At 38.7% G+C, this 20,845-nt stretch overlaps 1 protein-coding gene across 2 annotated transcripts in view; it reads right to left on the bottom strand.

Moving 5' to 3' along the window:
• LOC107726987 (bifunctional heparan sulfate N-deacetylase/N-sulfotransferase 2-like) overlaps nucleotides 1-20,845 on the bottom strand; it is a 32,771-nt gene that overhangs the window by 950 nt on the left and 10,976 nt on the right. The window contains exons 2-14 of one of the 2 annotated variants that reach the window (XM_016536728.1): nucleotides 19,296-19,401; nucleotides 13,241-14,898; nucleotides 8,096-8,183; nucleotides 6,918-7,072; nucleotides 5,569-5,754; nucleotides 4,335-4,463; nucleotides 3,838-4,020; nucleotides 3,298-3,394; nucleotides 3,056-3,179; nucleotides 2,594-2,768; nucleotides 2,068-2,238; nucleotides 1,620-1,729; nucleotides 1,410-1,512 (exon numbers count right to left, since the gene is read on the bottom strand). In XM_016536728.1, the coding sequence (XP_016392214.1) occupies nucleotides 1,410-1,512; nucleotides 1,620-1,729; nucleotides 2,068-2,238; nucleotides 2,594-2,768; nucleotides 3,056-3,179; nucleotides 3,298-3,394; nucleotides 3,838-4,020; nucleotides 4,335-4,463; nucleotides 5,569-5,754; nucleotides 6,918-7,072; nucleotides 8,096-8,183; nucleotides 13,241-14,260 (2,541 nt within the window). In that variant the 5' untranslated portion in view covers nucleotides 14,261-14,898; nucleotides 19,296-19,401. The remainder of the gene's footprint in view (nucleotides 1-1,409; nucleotides 1,513-1,619; nucleotides 1,730-2,067; nucleotides 2,239-2,593; nucleotides 2,769-3,055; nucleotides 3,180-3,297; nucleotides 3,395-3,837; nucleotides 4,021-4,334; nucleotides 4,464-5,568; nucleotides 5,755-6,917; nucleotides 7,073-8,095; nucleotides 8,184-13,240; nucleotides 14,899-19,295; nucleotides 19,402-20,845) is intronic. The other variant, XM_016536726.1, reaches the window with a different exon arrangement.

The raw sequence follows: 20,845 nt of genomic DNA, 5'->3' as shown, positions 1-20,845 counted from the left end.
CATAACTGCTGTGTGCCTACAGCCATGACTATGTTCAAATATACAACATCTGAGAGTGCCTTTGCTTAAACGAGCACCTATTTACCCACTAGTTTTTGTTTTATACAATATACATTATTATTATTATTATTTATTATATTAATCTTTCTATAAAAAAACAACATTAAAAATTAAATGATTATCATTGTAATTTTTATTAATAATTAAATATTTCTTATGCAATTATAAATTATTGGATTATTAATTATATTACTATTAGCTGTAGTAATAGTACTAAATTATTAGAATCTACTATAAAAGTATAAATTTTGTTATTAATTCTATAATAACTTATTAAATATTTAAACATTACAGATTATTGGATGATCATGATGATCATTTTATTATTCTTAATAATAACAATAATAACAGTAACAATAATACATTTTACAATTATAAATGATTAGGGTTACACTTTATTTTAAGGTGACCTTTTTACAGTGTAATTATACACTTAAGTACTGAGTAATATTAATTAACTACATGTACTTACTATATGGTTATGGTTAGGATTAGGGTTCGGTGCGGTTTAGGGTTACTTGCATGTAATTATGCATAATTTATTGTTATAATAATAGTAAGTACATGTAACGTGTAACAAGAACACCTTAAAATAAAGTGTCACCATTATTAGTTCTATTAATTCTTATATATAATTATTATTTCAAAATATTAAAATGTTATATTTGATAAAATTACTAATTTTGTCATTTAAATTTACAAATTTAAAATCACAAAATTTGAAATTATGATAACGATAATGTTACTATTATCATTATTATTATTAATAATAATAAAAAATACAAATGGTTGTACTATTGTTAATACAATTATTAATGATAATCAAATGATCAAAGATTTAGGTAGTGGAATCAGCTGATAATTGTAACTGACCCTGTATATTTATATTTTTCACTATGCCATATTCTGTTTGTTTCAAAGAAATAATGTGAAATAATGTTTAACTTAAGTAATAAAAAAAAAAAAACATGACAAAAAGCCTGATGTGTATATGATCTAGATGCCACTCAGACAGCATGAGTTTTTGCATTCCACTGCTTTCTTTTTTGCACCAGACATAGCGAACAGTTAAACTGTTTTCAGAAAACTTAAACTGTAAACGTCAAGGCTTGCGCCCTGTGTGTTGTTTAATTCGGTTTGCAACAAAACAAACATGCTTGTTGCATTCTACTCATTGAAACATTTCCAGTGATATTACATGACTATCTGATCTGTGTGAGGTTGAGCCCATCACTTCTCACTGCCGGTGAGTCACTCGTCTATAACAGCGTGTCCTTGCCACTGGCATCGTTCAGAAAGAGAGAGAAAGTTTTATGAGGGAGGGGAGAAGAGATGAGACTATCATCTACCTCAGGGGCCATTTCTGGATATTTTCTGCCTTTACTCTTCCCCAGACACTTGGGACGCCCACCTTCCAACCTCTGACACCAGAATCCTTTACCCTCATCAAAGCTGCAATACACACATAACACACAAACACAGATGTATATAAGAAAAATGTCCAGTTTACTCACAGGCATATACAAGTGTTCATTAACAGAGTGAGGTGAAGGACTCACACGAGAGCCTGGGTGTAGTTGAAGATGGGTGTGACCCCCAGGAACCGCTGGATGCCATCCATCACCAGGGCCGGGTTAGATCGAAGCAGGGCGCCGTCTACTATATGGAGCTACAGTGGAAATGAGAGAAGAGAGTTCAGAAAACAAACAGCAATGCTAATTTTGAAGAGATATTTTGAGAAAAACATTTGTTGAATTTAAAGTGAAAATGACAAAAGCACATAAAATGACTAAAAATAATGTAAATATTTATTTTTTAAATAAAAATATTTAAATACTTTTAAATATTTTAATAATATTTAAATGTTCCTCTGTAATGCAAAGCTTAGTAGAGAATTTAGAACTTAGAACTACATTCAAACCTACAGATTTCAAATGCATTTGCCCTGATAGTTATTAAACACATCAAAAACAAGAAAAGGCAATCATACACAGATAACTGCAGTACCTGTCTGGCCGGGTAGTGCACAAGCCAGTGCTCGAGATGTGTGGCGTAAGTCCCAGGCTTAAGGCTGCGGCTCTGAAGGGTCAACAGCTCTTTAGATGCAGACGGACCTGCTGTTACAACCTCGTGGAAGGTGTGGTTAATGGCAGCAGGGTCCTGGTGTGCTCGCTGATGCTGACGAGACATAAAAACCACACAACTCATGTCAACTTCTGTGGTGAAAGAGAAGGGTTCATGGTTAAGATAAATGCTATCTGACATATATGGGCCACACTATTAATGCACAAAATGATAGACAGTGCCACAAATGTCAATGGCTGCCACAAAGTCGTGTGATTTTTCAGTATGTAATTCAGTGATGTGTGTCAGGTAATGGGGATATTTTCTGAGTGGCACTCCATTAAAAAAAGCTGCTACCAGGACCTTTAAATGATCACTACTGCTGGACTGTTACATCTATTACAGAAAAAAGACCACACAATATGAGAGAAAGAGAGAGGGGGAATGAGAGAAAGCTGTTGTAGAGTACCTGATACCAAGAGTAGGCTCTGTCGACTGGGTTGATAAGCAATGCTATGATCTTGGCTCTGGGCAGTAAGGTGGCAGCCCTCTTTGGAACCACCTCTGTATCAAAGTAGTTGGCACTTTTCTCAAACATGAAGTCTGTGCTGACGTTCGAGGGGAAGGGAAAGAAGTCCATGTACCTGCAAGAGATTAAGATGTGCAATAACAACAAATATGCTACAAGAGGTTACAATAAATGATTTTTAGTCTTCCATTACAGAACGCTTTAATGTCATCTCACTGTTAAAATTCATTTTTAAGCAGAGGGCTTATCCTGTACCTAAGTAATGGATCTATTAAAATTTCAATATGAAACCTAGACAGTATTACAGATATAATAAAATGGAGGGGTGATAAACTTATTATGACTAATGATTTGTCTCTGCTACACTGGCTGGGAGTGAAAAAGGTGTGCTGTGTATATTACCAGTCAATGCCGTTGTGGTAATTCGGCCCGTTAAAGAACTGGATCTCCTCAAAGGTGACTGGGCTGGGGAAGTTGCTGGTGATGGCGGGGTGAAGGGTCAGGAAGGAGTGCAAAGCTGAGGTACCTGTGGTCAGAAAAAAACAACATCGAACACGGTCTCTAAGGCTGTATTTTGGACAATTTATTTATTTGGTTACCCAAAGTAAGATTTAAGGTTTGAGTCAGGAAATACCAGGACTCACCTGTTTTCTGTGGGCCAATAACCAGAAACTTGGGCAGCCTATCACAGGTCTTTTCTTTGGACCAGATGTCTTTGTGTCTTTTGTCATGACAAGGATTCTGAATGGATAAAAAGAGGAAAAAACATTCCTACATTTTTGCATTTCACATTTTATTTGATTAATGAATTTTCATAACTTTTCCATCCATTCATTATTAGAGTTTTAATTATTATAATATAAATGAACACTATTTTATCATTTTACAAAATAATTTTTTAGAGACTCCTTAAACGGTTTTCCTTTTGCATTCAAGCACCAATCATTGTAATCATTATTATTATTATTATTAAAAAACGGTGAATTTCAGGATTTTATAAATTTTTATGAGGTCTTATTATATATATATATATATATATATATAATAATAAAATAAAATAAATATCTGCGCAAATAGATGCAGAAATAAATATTTAAATATTTATTAATACAACTATTATAATTATAATTGTGATTACAATCCCAAAGATTTTTGTATTTATTGTTTTTTTGCCTTTATTATACCTGCCATAGGGGGTCCATCTCTTCTGGAAAGATCTGGAAGTATTTCTCGGCTAGTTCCATAGGAGGTAGAGTCTGTAGCCGTAGGTTGGTCCAGCACTGCACAAACTTCACCAGAGACTCAAAGGTGTATAGGCCGAGCCGATCGTTTCCGTAGTTAGACAGGTGAGTCATGAAGATGCTGATCTGAGGGTGGGGACAGTGTTATTTACATATAACTTAATTTAGTTGCTTTTTAAGTACAGCTTTGGAAACATCTACTATTTTCATTTTGAAGATCATAATCTAGTTTATTTTTCCAGCTGCCGCACTAGCAAACACTTGAGGCGATAGGGCCAAACACAAACAAAAGCATAGAGTGCAAGGGCAGGACTCGGTCACCGCTTGAGGCTATGGGAAAGATAAACAAACACACACAAAGAAAAATATACTCGCTGCCATTCACTAAACACACACACAAGCACAAACACAGAGGGGAAAACAGCACAAATGCAACTCACAGGGTTTAGGAGGACGGTGAGGAAGAGTTCTCCTCCACGTATGCTCTTGTCCAGCTCCCGAGATCCTCCAGGGTACTCATTATAGAAGATGGTGTGAGTAAAAAGGCCACATGTCTGCCTGGGCAACACCTGCAGACAGAAGAAGGTGAGAGACCTGTACAGACAGCATTCAACTCTGCTTCAGCCACTTCACAGGTGTACTTCAAGACAAATGTATTAGAAGGAATGAAACTGTCATTAGTCATTTAATCTGATCATGGTGGGCGCAATTTTTAGCTCAGGCTACAATAACATTATTTTGCATTATTGTTCTTGGACTTGAAAACACTGGGTCTAATTCATAAAACACAAGCAAAATTAATTTCTATATATTCTCTCTCTCTCTCTATATATATATATATATATGTTTGTTAAATCATTATTGGATACACTGTTGCACTGAATTGAATAATGCAAGATTTACAGAGAAAATCGTTCTGCTTGTGTTTTATTAATAAAAGCCCTTTCACACTAAACGCAATGCGAAAAAAACTAATCACAGACACATTACTGCTCAAAAGTTTGGGATCAGCAAGATGTCTTTATTTTTAAACATTAATATTTTAATTCTGCAAGAATGCATTAAATTGATCAAAAGTAAAGTGACAGTAAAGACAATTTTTAACATTACAAAGGATTTTTATTTCAAATAAATGCTGTTCTTGTAAACCTTATATTTAAGAATCCTAAAAAAGTATCATGGTTTCCACAAAAATATTAAGCAGCACAACTGATAATAAGAAATGTTCCTTGATCACCAAATCAGCATATTAGAATGATTTCTTAAGGATCATGGGACACAAAATGAGCTTTGCCATCACAGGAAAATAAAAAAAATGTATTAAAATAAAAAAATAGTTATTTTAAAATTCCAATAATAATAAAATTAATGCAAGTATAATAGATGCCATTCTAAACCACAACACACATTTACACTTTTTTTCTTGTTTTAAAAAAAAAAAGGAACTTCAGTAATGCAGTAACAATTAAAACATTAAATTAATTCAAATTTTAATCTCTTGACTGCCCTTATTTTATAAAAAGGAATTTAATGTGAAAAAAAACAAGATGTCAACAAACTATGTTGTTAATGAATACTGAATAAATTGTACATAAAAGATAATTTTCACTGTTTCTATCCTCATGTTTTTTGTATAAGATCATCAAGATTTACAGTGAAGTGGTAATGTTTCACCTTTATGCCACGATGTATGAAGCCCCTGCGATGGCGTGCCGGTCTCAGATGTGGATATTCTTCTGTGCTGGTCACTGTGATCCCCCATACGCTCTTCCAGGCCTCGTACAGCTGGCTGTGTACAGGATACACCCCTGAATGGTGGGGGGCCACAGCGTACCCCATGTCTGTGGGAATACCATGCTCCTGTAATGACAAGAGACAAACAAACGCTCCTGAAGATCAATCACAAAGCTACCCGCCACTTGAAATTCACTCAATTGCACTGCCAAGACTTATGGGGCGAACGGGAGTAGAACAGAGGAGAAAAGTCGATACGAGACGCATTAGAGATGCCGTTAACAAGACATGTCATCAGAGCGTGTGCGAGCGAGAAGCTTTTGATTATGCTTCTCTGCAGAAGAAAAATCTAACTCCGTGTGTCAAGAGGCGTAGTTATTTCTAACACCACAGGAGGGTGGTAGACAAACACATTCTTAAGATGAGCAAAGGGCTTTACTTTCAGTCCAAGGTGCCACTTTAAGAGCTCCACGTGTGTGTTCCTTCTCGCTCGTGTATGTGTGTGAGCACAAACTGTGAGCCCCGAGTTAAGGACGGCCCTTTGCAGGCTCATTAAACCTTGATGAAGGAGCTGTGTCTTCTCCATTGAGCAGAGTGCAGGAGAAGGCATATGTCAGTGTCTGCTCTAAAGACAGGATGTGACAGAAGGATTAGCGAGAGGAGGAAAGGGCCGGTTAGTATTCACGGCACACTCCCTCTCACTGTCTGTCTGCCAGCGGTCCATATCCCACTCCAATGACCATCATTACACCAGGGTGGGCTCGTTTCAACAGGCCAAATTCACAATCTCCTCGGCGGATGCACTCCAAGTCAAGGTCAAAGAGAATCCTACCGATCCAATGAAAAAGTGCTAATACAAATCTATAATGAAATACTAACATGAGATAAAGCTGGCGGGCAGAGAATCGATACTCGCACCTCTGCGACAGCAGCAATAATGGCTGTAAATGGTAACACAATGATGAAGGAACAAAGCGAGCTCCCCTGTCGCAACACAACAAATGGAGGGAAAAAACTAATATGGAAAAGTTTTTTTGTGTTAAAGTGCATTTGCTTATCCAAGTTTAATATTTAAAGTAAGGTATACACAAGTCTTTTGTAGGTTGGTTGAAGAGTGTAAAGACATTCAACTAATGGAGTGCCAATGGAGGGGCGGGATCACCTGTATGTCCAAACAACGGTAGACGTGTGGAGGGTTTGGTAATATTATGTTTGCAATTCTGTTTGGGGCTATTAGTGGCACAGGAATTAAACAGTTCAGCTTTAAGGTGTATATTTTACCAACAAACCTGTGCAAACTGCATGTTGAGTCTCATCTGCTCCGCCAGCACACTGACATTGTGGAAAAGGTGCGGCTGCATGTGACTCCACATGTGTGGAAACCACCAAAACTCATGCCGGTGCTGCAACAGCATGTCGTCACCTTCATCCTCCTCCTCTGTACCTGCAAAAACACATATACGTACTGCTGAAGTTTAATAGTAAACACATTTGGGCCTAAAAGAGCTTAAGAAAAATCTTTGTTTTTTTTAGTTGTTTTTATAGATTGAACAGGAAAAAAAGATTTGAAATCTGATTGATTTTTGTTATTTAGTCTCATTTTGTACAATAAGATGAGATTTTACATTTCTTTGGCATCTCTCCTGCTCTTATGTAGTTAATGTGTTAACACTGGATACTTCCCTTATGGAAAATAATAGTGAAACATTCATTGCTAAAATTTCCCTCATATTTACCCTGTTCACCTACTCTACCGTTTAGAAGTTTAGGGGCAGCAAGATTTCTTTTCTTTTTAAAAAAAAAAAAAAAATGCTTTAATGATGCATTAAGTTGATGAAAAATGACAGTAAATACCATTAAATGTAACAAACATTTACATATATTTAAAATAAATGCTGTTCTTTTGAACTTTCTATTCATCAAAGAATCCTGAACAAAACTGGACCACACTTTCTACAAAAATATTAAGCAGTGCAACCATTTCAACATTGATATTAATAAAATGCTTCTTGAGCACCAAATCAGAATATTAGAATTATTTCAGAAGGATCATGTGACACTGAAGACTGGAGTAACGGCTGCTGAAAATTCAGCTGTCATTCACATAACACAAATTTAATTTTAAGAAAAAATTAAATTTTAAAATACATTAAAATAGAAAACAGTTATTTTAAATTGTAATAATTTCACAATATTACTGTTTTACTGTATTTTTGACCAAATAAAGGCAGCCTTGGTGAGCATGAGCATGCGAGCATGTTTCTTTCAAAAACAAAAATCTTACTGATGCCAAATTTTGCATTGCAACTACTGTAGACATGCTAGCAAAAGTGACTTCATTCTGAACAACAACAACAAAAATAGATCTGGCCATTAATTACTTTTTTGTTGGTTTAACAAATCAGATTTAAACAAGAAAAAAATCAGATTTCTCCTGCCGTGACAACAAGAAAACAGAAAAAAGTACCTGCATAGTAGAACTTCCCGGAGAATCCAAGATTGAAGGTGAAGTTGGGAACTAGCGTCCGCAGTTTATTCTGTGTGTTGAGCAAAGCCTTGAAATAAAAGAGTTATCACTTTAATAACACGCTATCAAAGTCCTGCCTAAAATCTGTGGAATAAGATTAGCAATATGCCAAGAACAAAAACAACAACATTTGACTTTACTCTGAGCTATGCTTGAAGGCAAAAACAACAACAGTAGTGTTAAACGAATCTCTCCAGTACCTTAGGCATTCAAATTAAAACAAATGTATGAGCTAAAGTCACCAATAGATGGCATTGTGGTGCCAATTCAGTCCTATGAAGGAAAGAAGAACTTTCAGGCCGTCGGCCAGATCGACAGACTGAGTGGGATGAGAAATATACATTTGCATTCAAATCTCCTCTACCCACGGGCAGGTCAGACGTGCGAATGAAGCCGCAGCCTTAACATCAATCTAAACTCATCCTTGCGAAATGAACACATTTCATAACTTAGCATCACTGCGCACATCTAGCTAATGACGGCGCTGTGAGGCTTGAAATACAAAATGATCCTGCCATCAAGCCCTTCAAGCCCTGAGAGTGATACGGGGGTATAAGCGAATTACAGAGCTGTTCCAGCACAAATCAGACGGCGGGGAGAGATAGTGTCGCTTCCCGCACAAATCTAACACAAAGCCGGGCCGATAGTTGCGGCAGTATCACAAATCAAGCCGTGCTGCCGGGGAGAGAAGGCTGCTGCTTCACAATGAAGAGATGGCATCTTTCGCTGATTTAAGAGCCGCCGGTGTCCCCGGGTATGAGTGTATCCAATATTTGTTCTGCACTGAGTGGGTTTGCTCAGCATGTCGGCATAATCCTGCTGTTTTTATGGCAATCTGCGAGCCATCCAAGATTGCAGAGTGATGCCCAGCGTGGACAGATTCAGTAGTGTGAATCACCTTTGACAGGTTGATAAAAGAAGAGTTGATTTAAAAAAAAAAAAAGATGCTACCCATTTAAAAAAGAAAAAAAATTGGTTTTCCTTTCACAATCAATAACTTTGTTCAATGAGTTATGACAGAGTAAGAGTAACAGCCAATATGGCAAGAGGACAGAGAGCCAGAGGTCAGAACACAGCTTTTGTCACCACTGACCTTTGCTGTCACAACAGACTTGGCTCAGCACTGCAGCAACACTACTGAAACATTTTCATACCTGAATCCTATTTTCTTCTCATAGCCCGTCTGATTATCTCTTGACCTAACAGACTAGGGCTCAAGATGGTTGCTGAGACAAGATTCAGCCGGATGCACAACGAAGCCAATAGTTGTATCCAGGAAAGGCATCACATTTTGACAGCGGACATGGGCAAAACAGTCATTCCCTTACAGATCATCTCTTCTCCCTGTACAGCTGACACTCAATAGTCACATGAAACCTCTAAGTACAGCTGGATTGTCGAGAAGCTCAAATTCAAGAATACAACATTCTCAAGTACACAATACATCTACACATTACTCTTATTATATAGCAGCAATCATTGTTACCAATTAAAAGTACATTTTTAAACAGGAACTATACTATTTTTATGTCTATTTATTAGTAAATGTAAAAAAAATGTTTAATTTACATTTTAAATTTAATTAAAAATTAAATGCATTTGATAACAAATTAATAATTAATTCTGTCTTGTTATTTTTAAGTGGCACTCCATAATTCACTTCTAACAGAATTTTATTTAGGATACCTAAAGTTTTTTTTTTCTTCAGAACTCCATCTGCCGATACATATGTGGAATATTCCCCACTTTAAGACACCAAAATGAAAAAGGACACGATCATGAAATGTTATTTGTTTTTTGTGCTGTTTCATTGAAGACTGGCTCACCTTGTACATGATATCTGCCAGTATCCCAATGACCTGCGCTATTTGTAACAAACATACAAGCTAAAAATGCTGAAATAATCTAGTTGTCCCATAGATACAGTACAATGTGTATACATTAACATATATAGCAGTGAACTGTGTGCACATATGGGCATCATATATGCATGTGTAGTGAGTAGGTGGAAATAAATAAGCTTCAGTTCTGAAAAAGCATATGGAGTAAGAATAGATGCGATTAGTCCACCATTAGACACAGTTTGTTTGAGTTTTCTATGCAGCACCACTGGCTGAGGTGATTACAGCCCACTTGTTCAGCTTGAGGCCAGGTGGCATGGCATACATCACCATACAAATCTGGCAAAAAACAACAACATAAACACAGCTCTGTGGGTGGATAATCTGTGTGTTACACACATATTCCTGCAAAACACTTATGCTATCCGTGGATAACATGGGTGAACTAAAAACTGTGTCCTTGCTCCAAGGTATTGTCCCCAGTAACCATTATGATTAAGACTGACTGTAAAACGAAAACATATGGAAATGAGATACTGCATACATTTTCAAACATTCTTTCACCAGTAAATAATAAATAGCACCAGTTGTGTAACAGGCTGGGTTTTAAGGGATGTTCAGGGCTAAATACAAGTTATGCTCTATCAACAGCATCTGTGGCATGTTGTTGATTACCACAGAAAATAACTGACTCATCCCTCAGTCTGCAAAAACAAAATGTGTTGATAAAAATGCACTTACAATGGAAATCTATGGGGCAAACATATAACACTGGCTCCATAAAATTCCACTGTAAGGGCACAGATGCTATTGAGAGAGCTGGTTTTCATACCAAGGTACAGGATGGATACCCTCAGGTGTTACACAAGACAGCACATTTTAAACAAAAGTATAACATAATATTAAATATACATTTGCATGCGCATTTGCTGAAAATGAAATTGAGTAAAGGCACTGAGAGCACCCACCACGATATTGGTTTATACAAAAAAAAAGGCAAGAACCACCAAAAAGGTGAGATATTATTCAGTTAGATTAAAGATGTCTTTCCTGTAGGGCTGGGTAAAAAATATCAAAATCTCGATTATAATCGATTCTCAGTTTTACGAAACTATATTAATTCTTAAATCCCAAGAATCGATTATTCTAGCCTGTTTTCAGTTAATGGACGGAACATTGAAGGGCACCTCCCATCCAATATATCGCAATAAGCATTGTGCTTCGGTACTTTTAATATGAAGCAAAGTCTCAGATTTCAAAATCTGTCCATTGTATTGCAGTATTTAAACAATAAATGCCATTTTGGTGCTGTTTTGTGGTGTGATCGCTGCAGCGCGGCGCCTCAGTTCAACAGACACGGTAGCGCAAGGCGCACGTGAACTAATCATCTCCTCCACATTAATACCAGCTTCAGCACAAAATAATCATGACTAAACATCTGAAGGTAAGTTAAAAGAAAGAGGACAACTTTACAATCCGTATCCTGTCTCTTGTAATCGCTCAATCTGTGTTTCAGCCGCGCAAAGACGTCAATATAACAGCTGGTAAACAATGTCACGTAACGTCACATTTACCTCAGAAAAACATATTCGTGACCATAAACTCATTAGTCAGATAGAAAAATAAACTGTAGAGAGGAGCATTTTGCTAAATATGTGCACCATATAGTATATTCATTATAACTTTTACTGTTCTTTAAAGTTTAATTTATATATTTTTTATGATAGCCACCATTTAGTAATGTAGTACCAACTGACTCTCATGTATATTTTACAGCATTAGTTAAGAGATTTTTTTTTTCCCATGAGAAAATTTTGCATGTGTATCAGATATATATCCAAAATAATTAATATTGTATCGAATCGAATCAAATTGGGAAACGAATCGAATCACAAGCTTGTGAATGAGAATCAAATCGAATTGTGAAATTTGTGTCAAAACCCAGCTCTACTTTCCTGAATCCTGAGGGTGAGCTTAACGAGTGAAAATATTTTACTAAGGTAGGTTTTAACATTTCCAAGGTATGACCATGATTCCCACCCATGTTATGCATCTTGATAGAAAAGTAATAGTTCACCTAAAATGTAACTTCTGTAATCATTTTTTGACATTACAATTATTTGTAATTTTGGAGCTTTTCATTCTATTCTAAAGTTCATTATATTGAACAAAGTGGCCATGTTATTGTTCCTCTTTTGTGTTACACAAAGTCAGTCCAACGAGTTTGAAATGATAGAGGCAGAGTAATGACACATAAATGACTGAATACGTATTACTGTGTAAGCTATTCCTCTAACATAAGAGAAATATTTGACATCTCTTCTGTCACCATTGTCTTCCATTCACCATTTTAGCAAACTACATTTAAAATGACCAATTGCTAACTTTTGTTATTGTAGAATTTTGTTTTGTAGAATGTCATTTCAAACTTGTTGGACTGACTTTGTGTAACAGAATGACAAATATAATTGATGGCGGGCTAATTAACTGCTTGACTGAGTCAGTAAGCAGACAGACAAGGTAGATTCCTCTGCTGACAACATCTTCATGTTGTCAATGCAAATGTAACATTAATTGCCCTATTATTTCTTATTAGAGCTGTTAATTTACTTTGTCTGGCTTCAAAGAGGACAACCTCTGGGTGGTATCTATCTTTGCATGTGTACACTACACATTTACGGCTCCTGAAAGTACTGCCATGGGCAGCATTGCAGTTTCCATACTTTAGGAGGCCGGAAGCTTCTACTCAATCTGACGATGAGCACTGGGAGGGATTCATACGTCTATGTAATCAGCCCCTTTGGCAACAATGCTAATAAATAGGAGGTTAATAGGCACATTGTCCAAAGAGAGCAATTATCCCTTGCTCTAACAAGCACATTATTTTGAGTACTAGCTGTTTTAGCCTCGAATCTCCATGCCACTACAGTGCTCAAAGCATCATTAGTGCACCATGTTATCTCTCAGCCAATACATTATGTTACCCATTTCAAGAACATGAGTTTTGCTTGTTACACACTGGGTGAGATGAAGAGATCAATGTGAATGTTCATAGGTAAACAACACTGAGCAACCTAAGAACGTTTAAAGGGTTAGATCAGCCAAAAACGAAAATGAAAATCATTCAGTCGTCCTCACAGCGTTCTAAACCAAGGAAGTCATACAGGTTTGGAACGCCTCGAGAGTGAGTAAATGAAGACAGAATATTAATTTTTGCACGAACTAAGTTAGAAAAGACACTCACCTTCACATCTGTCACCTTCATACGCGTACTCTCCTTTCCCACAAATATATCATCCACGTCAACTAGCAGATGCCTCTCCAAGGACAGGCAGAGTCTTTTCCCTGTCAGATATGCTATGGCATCCACAAAAATCAACTTGTGCAGCCAAAATGACAGATTGTTGCCGAACAGCACCCTTTGAATTCCGTCGTGAAGGCCAAGGTCCTGAACTACAGTGGCATGAAGGGCTCGGTGGGGGCCCAAATGGGCCAGTGCTTCTGAGGATTTTGTGACAGCCAGGAGCACGGGCTCATAGGTGCTATGGTTAGACTGAAAGACCGTCCAGTCATCGCCAGGGAGCAGGCCCTGCTCCACCTCGTTGGGTTTGGTGATGTACAGTAATGGGGCGGCAGGGTTGATGTGGTAGTCCCGTAGGCCCAGGTTAGAGTGCAGGAACAGCGGGAAGCCCTTCAGCTGGGCACTAAGCAGCGAGTTCTCATTGGCTTTGAAGAAGCCGATGATGCCTACACCAAATTCAGCACAATATTTATCCAGTAGGTCACGGTTCCAAGCATCTAAGTTGACGTACTTGAGAATGTTCTCATAAATGACCAGGGCGTAGCGGCCGACGTCATGCTCCATCAACGTAGGCATGTCCCCCTTGCTGGGTGCAATCTCAGTGTGGTAACGAAAGCGACTGGACTCGAGGATAGCCACGATCTCTTGTCCGAGCTGAGAGTAGATGCTTTCCACAAAGACCAGCACCACAGGCTCTGTTCGAGAGTTATCCACTGCTTTAACCATCCTCTGCCGGCCTGTGAAAGGGGGCAGGAAGAGAGGAGCCCGTTGCCCTCCTGGTGCGGCAGCAACAACTCCACCACAGTCACTAAAGGGCAAAGGAGGCGCCTCCTTTATTTTAGGGCTGTTGCTGACATAGTAGGCCAGGAAAGCCATGGAGAGCAGGCAAAAGATGATGAGTGCCAGGATAAGGCGGTGGAGCTCGAGTTGCCTGACACCCCGCACTAACTTCCACAGCCCCATGGCCACAGCGTAAACGCGAGACCAGGGAAGAGAGGGGGGCAGAGGGGAGGCTGAGAGCCTGACTGTCGCAGTGTTCGCAGCAGGAGGAGGACAACAGAGAGGAAAAGAGAAGGAAAAAGGAAAAGGGTTGAGCAGCAGAGACCGGCACAAGCTTTGGGTCAGGAGTAGCCATTTATGCTAGGTCACCATGGCCCCCATAGCCCATGACGTGTGTCTCCGCTTTGATTGCTGCCTCTAGCCACAGTCCTCCAATCAGGTCAGTCAGCTCTTTCACCCCCACCACGCATTCCCTGAGTGCACTCGCTCTCGGCTGGCGTCTTGGGCCTGGGATAAGAGGATTGGGTTTCTTGATCACTCTTGACACTCCTCCTCCACCACCACTCGACAAAGGATCAGCTATTTTGCTGCCGACTTTTACGTTGCTGTGCGCCGAGTTTTTAAATAAGCACGCTCCTCTCAGTGCAAAGGGCTCTTTAGGATTTACTGGAGTGCTTCGAGGTCTGTGCTTCACTTGCCCCGCTGGCCTCAGTAGTGGATGCTCTGAGGGTGTTCACCACTGGGGCGGGATGGTGAACATTGCCCCATGTAGAGGCCCAGCATGGACGGCACATTCACCATTGGGCAGGATGAGTCAGAGCCTGGAAGAAAGAGAGAGAAGAGATGCAATCAGTCCAAACATTATCAAGTACCTTTAAAGAGTGGATAAAACGGTGGAAGCAAGGAGATCTGACGAAGTGGTTGTAGCCTAGACCAAATGTTGCTTCACTCTTATACTTCCAAGCAGCCATGTGGTTTTGCTATTATTGTGACTGCTGATGTGGATCACTACATTACCATGGAGTCGTCTTTTTTCTCATGACTCCTAAAATAGTCCTGGAGCCGTTGACCTCCAGTAAGATAGCATTACAGGTGGGATAGAGAGATCACTGACCTTATAGGTAAGTGACTTGAACAGTTTAAAAGGTGAACTTTGGACCCACATAGAACTAATTATAATTAGAGCATGGGAGGGCAGATGATGGGTAATTCAAAACTTTAATTGGAACACACTGTTTGTAAACTTGAGAATATCTTAACTAATCTCCATATGAAAGAGCAAGCTACAGTTAGATCGAGTTTCAAGACGCTGGAGATGGAAATCATTGGATCGCAGGCACATTTTCTCCTTCCTCTCCCCACCAAGAGAGGTTTTGTCAGCTTACAGCCAGCTATCAGTCTCTGACATGATCAATGCCAGCCATGCTGTAACTATAAATCAGGCTAGCACTTAAAGGATTGTTTTTCCCACAGATGAACAAGCATAGCCTGTGATTTGGTCAAAGGCACCTTGTCTAGGACGGGTGATAAGCTAAAAGAGAAAAATAAAGGAAATGAGAGAAAAAGCATAAAGAATGAAAAGACGCTAGAAACTAGAAACAGACCTTCACTTCCACCTTCAAAGGCTAATAATAAATGCAAAGAATCTTAATGTGGTAATTCACCTGTCTGGAAGGAGGCAAAGATAATTATAAAGAGAAAAGGAGAATGGCGGCAAAGTGCTCAGCTGCAATAAATTTATCAAACTCTAAATGAACCCTACAGAGGAACACATTCTGATACGGAAAGCTAGATTATTATTAGCCTGGGAGCACTCTAACCTCACTGACCAGTTCTCCATCAGTTCAAAACACACACACAAGCAAACACAAGTGCACACAAACAGCAGGTTTCCATCACGCCACGTTGCAATTCACGAGGTCATAAAGATACACCCAGGTCAGTGTGTCCAATTCAACATTATATTATCTGTACGGTAAAGCAACAGGATGAGCGAGGGGGAACGGCAGCCCTGAATCATTGAGCAGAATGGTTTCACATGGCATGTGCTGTTGAAGCCGGGACGAAATTACTACTGAGCATTTCTAATCTCAAGAGAATAGCTTTCACATTTGAGCCAGAGAATGCAAATCATGAACTATTCAGAGCTGAACTCGACCAGGAAATGATCAGGATGGCCATGCATATCTTGTGTTTATTACACTGCTCTTGTCAGTAAACAAACATGCTTACAGAGCAATGGTACACATGAGCACAGGAGGAAATGAGATGGGGGAGTGTGACTAAGGGAGGAAATAAGATGCAAAGAGAGAAGAAGGGATAACAGACAGTCAAGAAAGTAGACAAGCAAAAAGCAAGAAAGGCAGCAAAATGTCACTGCTAACTAAGAAAGATCCACTGACGTCCTAAAGTTGCGTATGCATTTTTGAAAGAATTGCATTTTCCCTCGTAATGAGTTTAAATAATTCTAATTACTATAAATTATTATTACTGTTCAATTATTAATAATAAGGATATTTATTATCAATGTTGAAATGTTTATGCTGAACTGGAGTAATGACTGCTGAAAATTCAGCTTTGCCATCACAGGAAAAAATTACATTTTAATATAAAACATTTTAGATTGTAATACAATTTCACAGTATTACTTTTTTCTGTATTTTTACTGAAATAAATACAGCCTTGGTGAAAAAAGAGACTTCTTTCAAAAACATTAAAATGTTAATTATTCCAAACTTTTGACCGGTAGTATACACACACAGTGACTTGGCAACCTCAAGCAATTAAAATGCTGTTGGTATTAAATAGGTAATTCTAAAGTGTGAGAGAAATGGAAATGAAGAGAAGCTGGAAATTTACTACAATTGTTCTTTAATTAGCAGCAAATGGAAAGTTTTGTCTCAATATCCTGTGACAGAGATTTTTATGCTAATACACGGCCGTGTTAATGGGGTAGAATGAGGGCAAAATGAAGGAGTGAGTAAATGTAAAACCATGTGTGAGAGCAAGAAAAATGACTGATTAGACAGGGCGTGAACAGGTGCATAAGGATGGTATCACCTTGAAGATATGCCACACACACACATTCACAAAAAATTATTTCCTGTGCTCAACTGTCTGTCCACACTGAAAGAATAGCAAAATCACATTTATGTGTCATACGTGGCTTTTCAAAGTTGGTTATGATAAACTGGAATTTACATGAAATGGGTGGTTTTAATCATATGATGGCATGGCACCCGGTAAGGACACCGTGTTAAATGTGCATCGCAAGACATCGTACAACGCAACCATGAGGGAGCTAGTTTCTGTGGTGCTGCATAAATTACCCTGCAAGACTGCCATGCCTCCCTGACCCATGACCAATATGACCTCTGACCCCTAATCCATACTGACTGAGCTTGTATGTGGGCCATGTGAGCAGAGGTGCTCTCAGATTTCAATCACTCCAATTTCTTTCTGCTCTAACCTAATTACAGCAGAACAACTCAATCTGCCTTTGTCTTGTATCTTGACCGCTAACAGAAATCAGATCCAAACTCGATCAAAACAGCAGCTGGAAAGTAAATGCATCTACACCACTTTATACCAAACTACATTTTTACATTTTCACAAAATAAAATCCATTAAGCTAAGGTTATGTGGGTGGTTGTCAAGCTAGTTCTACACAACTGGTAAGTTGCTTTTTTTGTGGTTGCTAGGGTGTTCTGGTGGTTGTTTAATGACCCATATTAAAAGAGCCCACCAAGTATCTATAATGTAATGGTCCCTAGATATGCCTAAGGTCCCAACCTAAATGTAAGTCTACCCAAACACATTAGCCACAGCCAAGTAAAAAATCTTATAATAGTGCAACTCTCTTCAACAAACCACATGATATCGATCATTCCTGTAGCACAAATGGTGCGGGGCATGTTACACACCTAATTTTAATACTTGTGGTTAATGGCCTTTTTCAACCTCTAACCCCAACTATGAGCAAATAGTGATGCTTGCCTTGGCAAACAGCCCTAATTAGCCTACAGGATTGATGGTGCAGTGCACAAAGTGACCAGCAGGGCTTCCACACACAATGGGCAGAGAATTAAGGTCTCTGGGCAAAGTGGAGGAGGGGGATATCATTAGGGCCCAAGGTCACACTGAATTTGAGCCACAGGTGTGCAGGCATCATGGGCATCTTGCCTGTACAAACACACACACACCTGAAAGAAAACTAGACTGCTTCAATCAATAATAAGTAAAAAAAATAGCACTTTAAACTGCTACTATGTGTGGAGAAATTTAATGAGCCTGCAGCTTACCTGCTACATCCAATTTTCAAGTGAAAAAATACAGACTGCTTCTACAATAACAAAACACTTCAATAGCACAAAAAAATCTTTAGATGGATTCAGTCCTGTGGGGCAATTAAAATGCAAATTATTTATAGAATTTACAAGCTGTGGGGGACGGTGGGAAAAAAGCTCAGCTTATTTTTGATCAAAGGAAATGTTTTACAAACAGCTGGAGATTGTGGCTTTATCGGAGCTATAATTTTGAATCCCTGAATTTGAGACGGTTGCAGGGTGACAACAGCAATGCTCATTCTCTGAACCACAATTGTTTGGGACAAAGAGATGAAGGGGGACCATGAGAGTACCCTCTCCTCAGCCTCCCTGCCCCAGCAACCCCAGGGTCAAGCCCTCGCTACCCTAACACCACAATGCTGACCGTCAAATTCCACAGGCCGCTGCCCCCCTCTGATTATTCACCATGAATAACACACCAAATAGACTCACTCCAGTGCATGAAACACAGGCGGAACAAAACCAAAGAAGAAAGGATAAAACTCCCCCCACCATTTGTCATCTTCCTGGCATTTCTAATCTCAGCTGAGAGGGGAAAAAACGGAAAAAGAAATCAAAACCTAAAAAAAAAAAAGGCTGAACTCTATCTATCAAAATCTATGCATTTCTTTTAGTGTGGACGGAGATAAAAGTGCTTTGCTGCTTCTCATCCCATTCAGACTTCAATTGGGCATGTGAAGTGTGGCTAAACTACATCTTTAAAGTGTTTATTTTACCCGTCCATTTCTCAGAGTGCTACGTGAGAATGAGGGCGGCGGTGCTGATAAAGCGCTGCTTGTGTTTGGCTTTTGAGAACGCCGGCTTCTCGCTCTCTGTCTCTCTGAAAATAGTGCAAAAACAGAATGTATTATGAGTGACTGAAAAGGAATTACCCAAATTAAGCTGATTTACTGATGTGAGCTGCATGCTGAAGAGCTCCAGCAGGGTTCACAGTCGCTGGCCGCTGCTGATCTCCTGATAATGCTTGCAGCACAGGCTCTGTTAATTGTGGGATTACAGGACAGCAATTAGCGAGCCAGACATAACTGGAGAGGACAAAGAGACCAAATAACTAACACAACTGGGACAAGCTTAAATTGGAAGTCTTCAAATCTGGACAGTAGTTTTTATGAGAGCTGCCATCTTAGGTTAGGATGGGCTGTATTATGGTGACAGCCAGTGTTGTGAATAAAATCAGCATTGACCTTATGAAAGCGATTAGTTAACCATGCCCACCTCTTTTCAAGGGCGGGTACTCTGTGTATATTCGTCAAACAAAATGACTTTGCAAGCCTCGCTGATGTACCTGATGATTTTGGAATAAATTACTTTAGATGCAGTTTATCATCAAGCAAACAAAACCGAAAGCACAAGCATTTGTATCAGACTGTTATGTTGCAACACTAAACATAAAAGTAGATAATGAAAAAATGGTGAAATTACAAGGGGAGTACCCAAGAAGTCAAACGGTCTACAAAAATATTAACATTAATACAAAATAAAAATGTGTAATAGATGCTTTCTGCAGATGCAAATGGGTAAATTATTAGGCTTTTTTGTTTTGTTTTTTTTCTAAAGCATTATGCACATTTAACATAGAATTGTATTAATGCACAAAAGGAAATGCGGGAGGACAATGTCAAGAATGACAAACGCTATTAAATCTATTATTCCTCTTTCTAAAAACATCCATCAAACTGTTTTCTACCATTCCTTTTCCCAAAAATATTTTGAATTGAACAATCATTTGCATTTTAGTTGTTCATGATTACTGGCTGGTTTTAGGAACTGAAGGAATGGAACTCCATTCACTAGCCTCTCTGGATACCTAGTATCCAAATTACAACATCTTTTTACCATAATGTTGGGAATTTACCAAAACAGATGGTTATTTATCAGTCATTTATCTGTTGTAAGGTCAGTGGAAGAATTGGCTTCCTTTTAATACATGAGTTGTAATTTGTATTTGTCTATCTATCTGCCTGTGGTTACGGCCTAAAAACCTTCAAACTTTAAGACTCTTAAAAATTCTTTAAAATCTCCCCATCACTCAAGGTAACATTGAAAGCTTGTCCTGACAAACCTTGCTTTTCTAGTTAAAAATACACATTTTAAGAATCCCTACTGAATTTCGACTGCCTTTAATTTTACCTACTTGCATTCAAAAAGCAACTCTGCATACTCTGAACTGAATTGGAATTTGAAAGGCATTCTTAATTCAATTCTGAATGCCGCACAAGCCTCGTGACAGCTGAGGAAACAACTCCCTATGAGGCCACACACATATGACATTCAAGACTCAAAGTATGACCAGAAAAATCCCACTCATCAACACTTACTGACGCTCTTTGTTAAATTAACATCAAACGAATTTGAGAGCCCAGATCTTGTTAGGAATGACAACAAGCATTGCAATGGTGAAATGGCTGGAGGGAAGCAGATA

This window comes from Sinocyclocheilus rhinocerous, unplaced genomic scaffold (genome assembly GCF_001515625.1).
Source record: "Sinocyclocheilus rhinocerous isolate Xijiao unplaced genomic scaffold, SAMN03320098_v1.1 scaffold4684, whole genome shotgun sequence".
Classification (NCBI taxonomy): Eukaryota; Metazoa; Chordata; class Actinopteri; order Cypriniformes; family Cyprinidae; genus Sinocyclocheilus; species Sinocyclocheilus rhinocerous.
The sequence above is the reverse complement of the archived record's forward strand: the minus strand, read 5'-3'. Positions and strand labels throughout refer to the sequence as shown.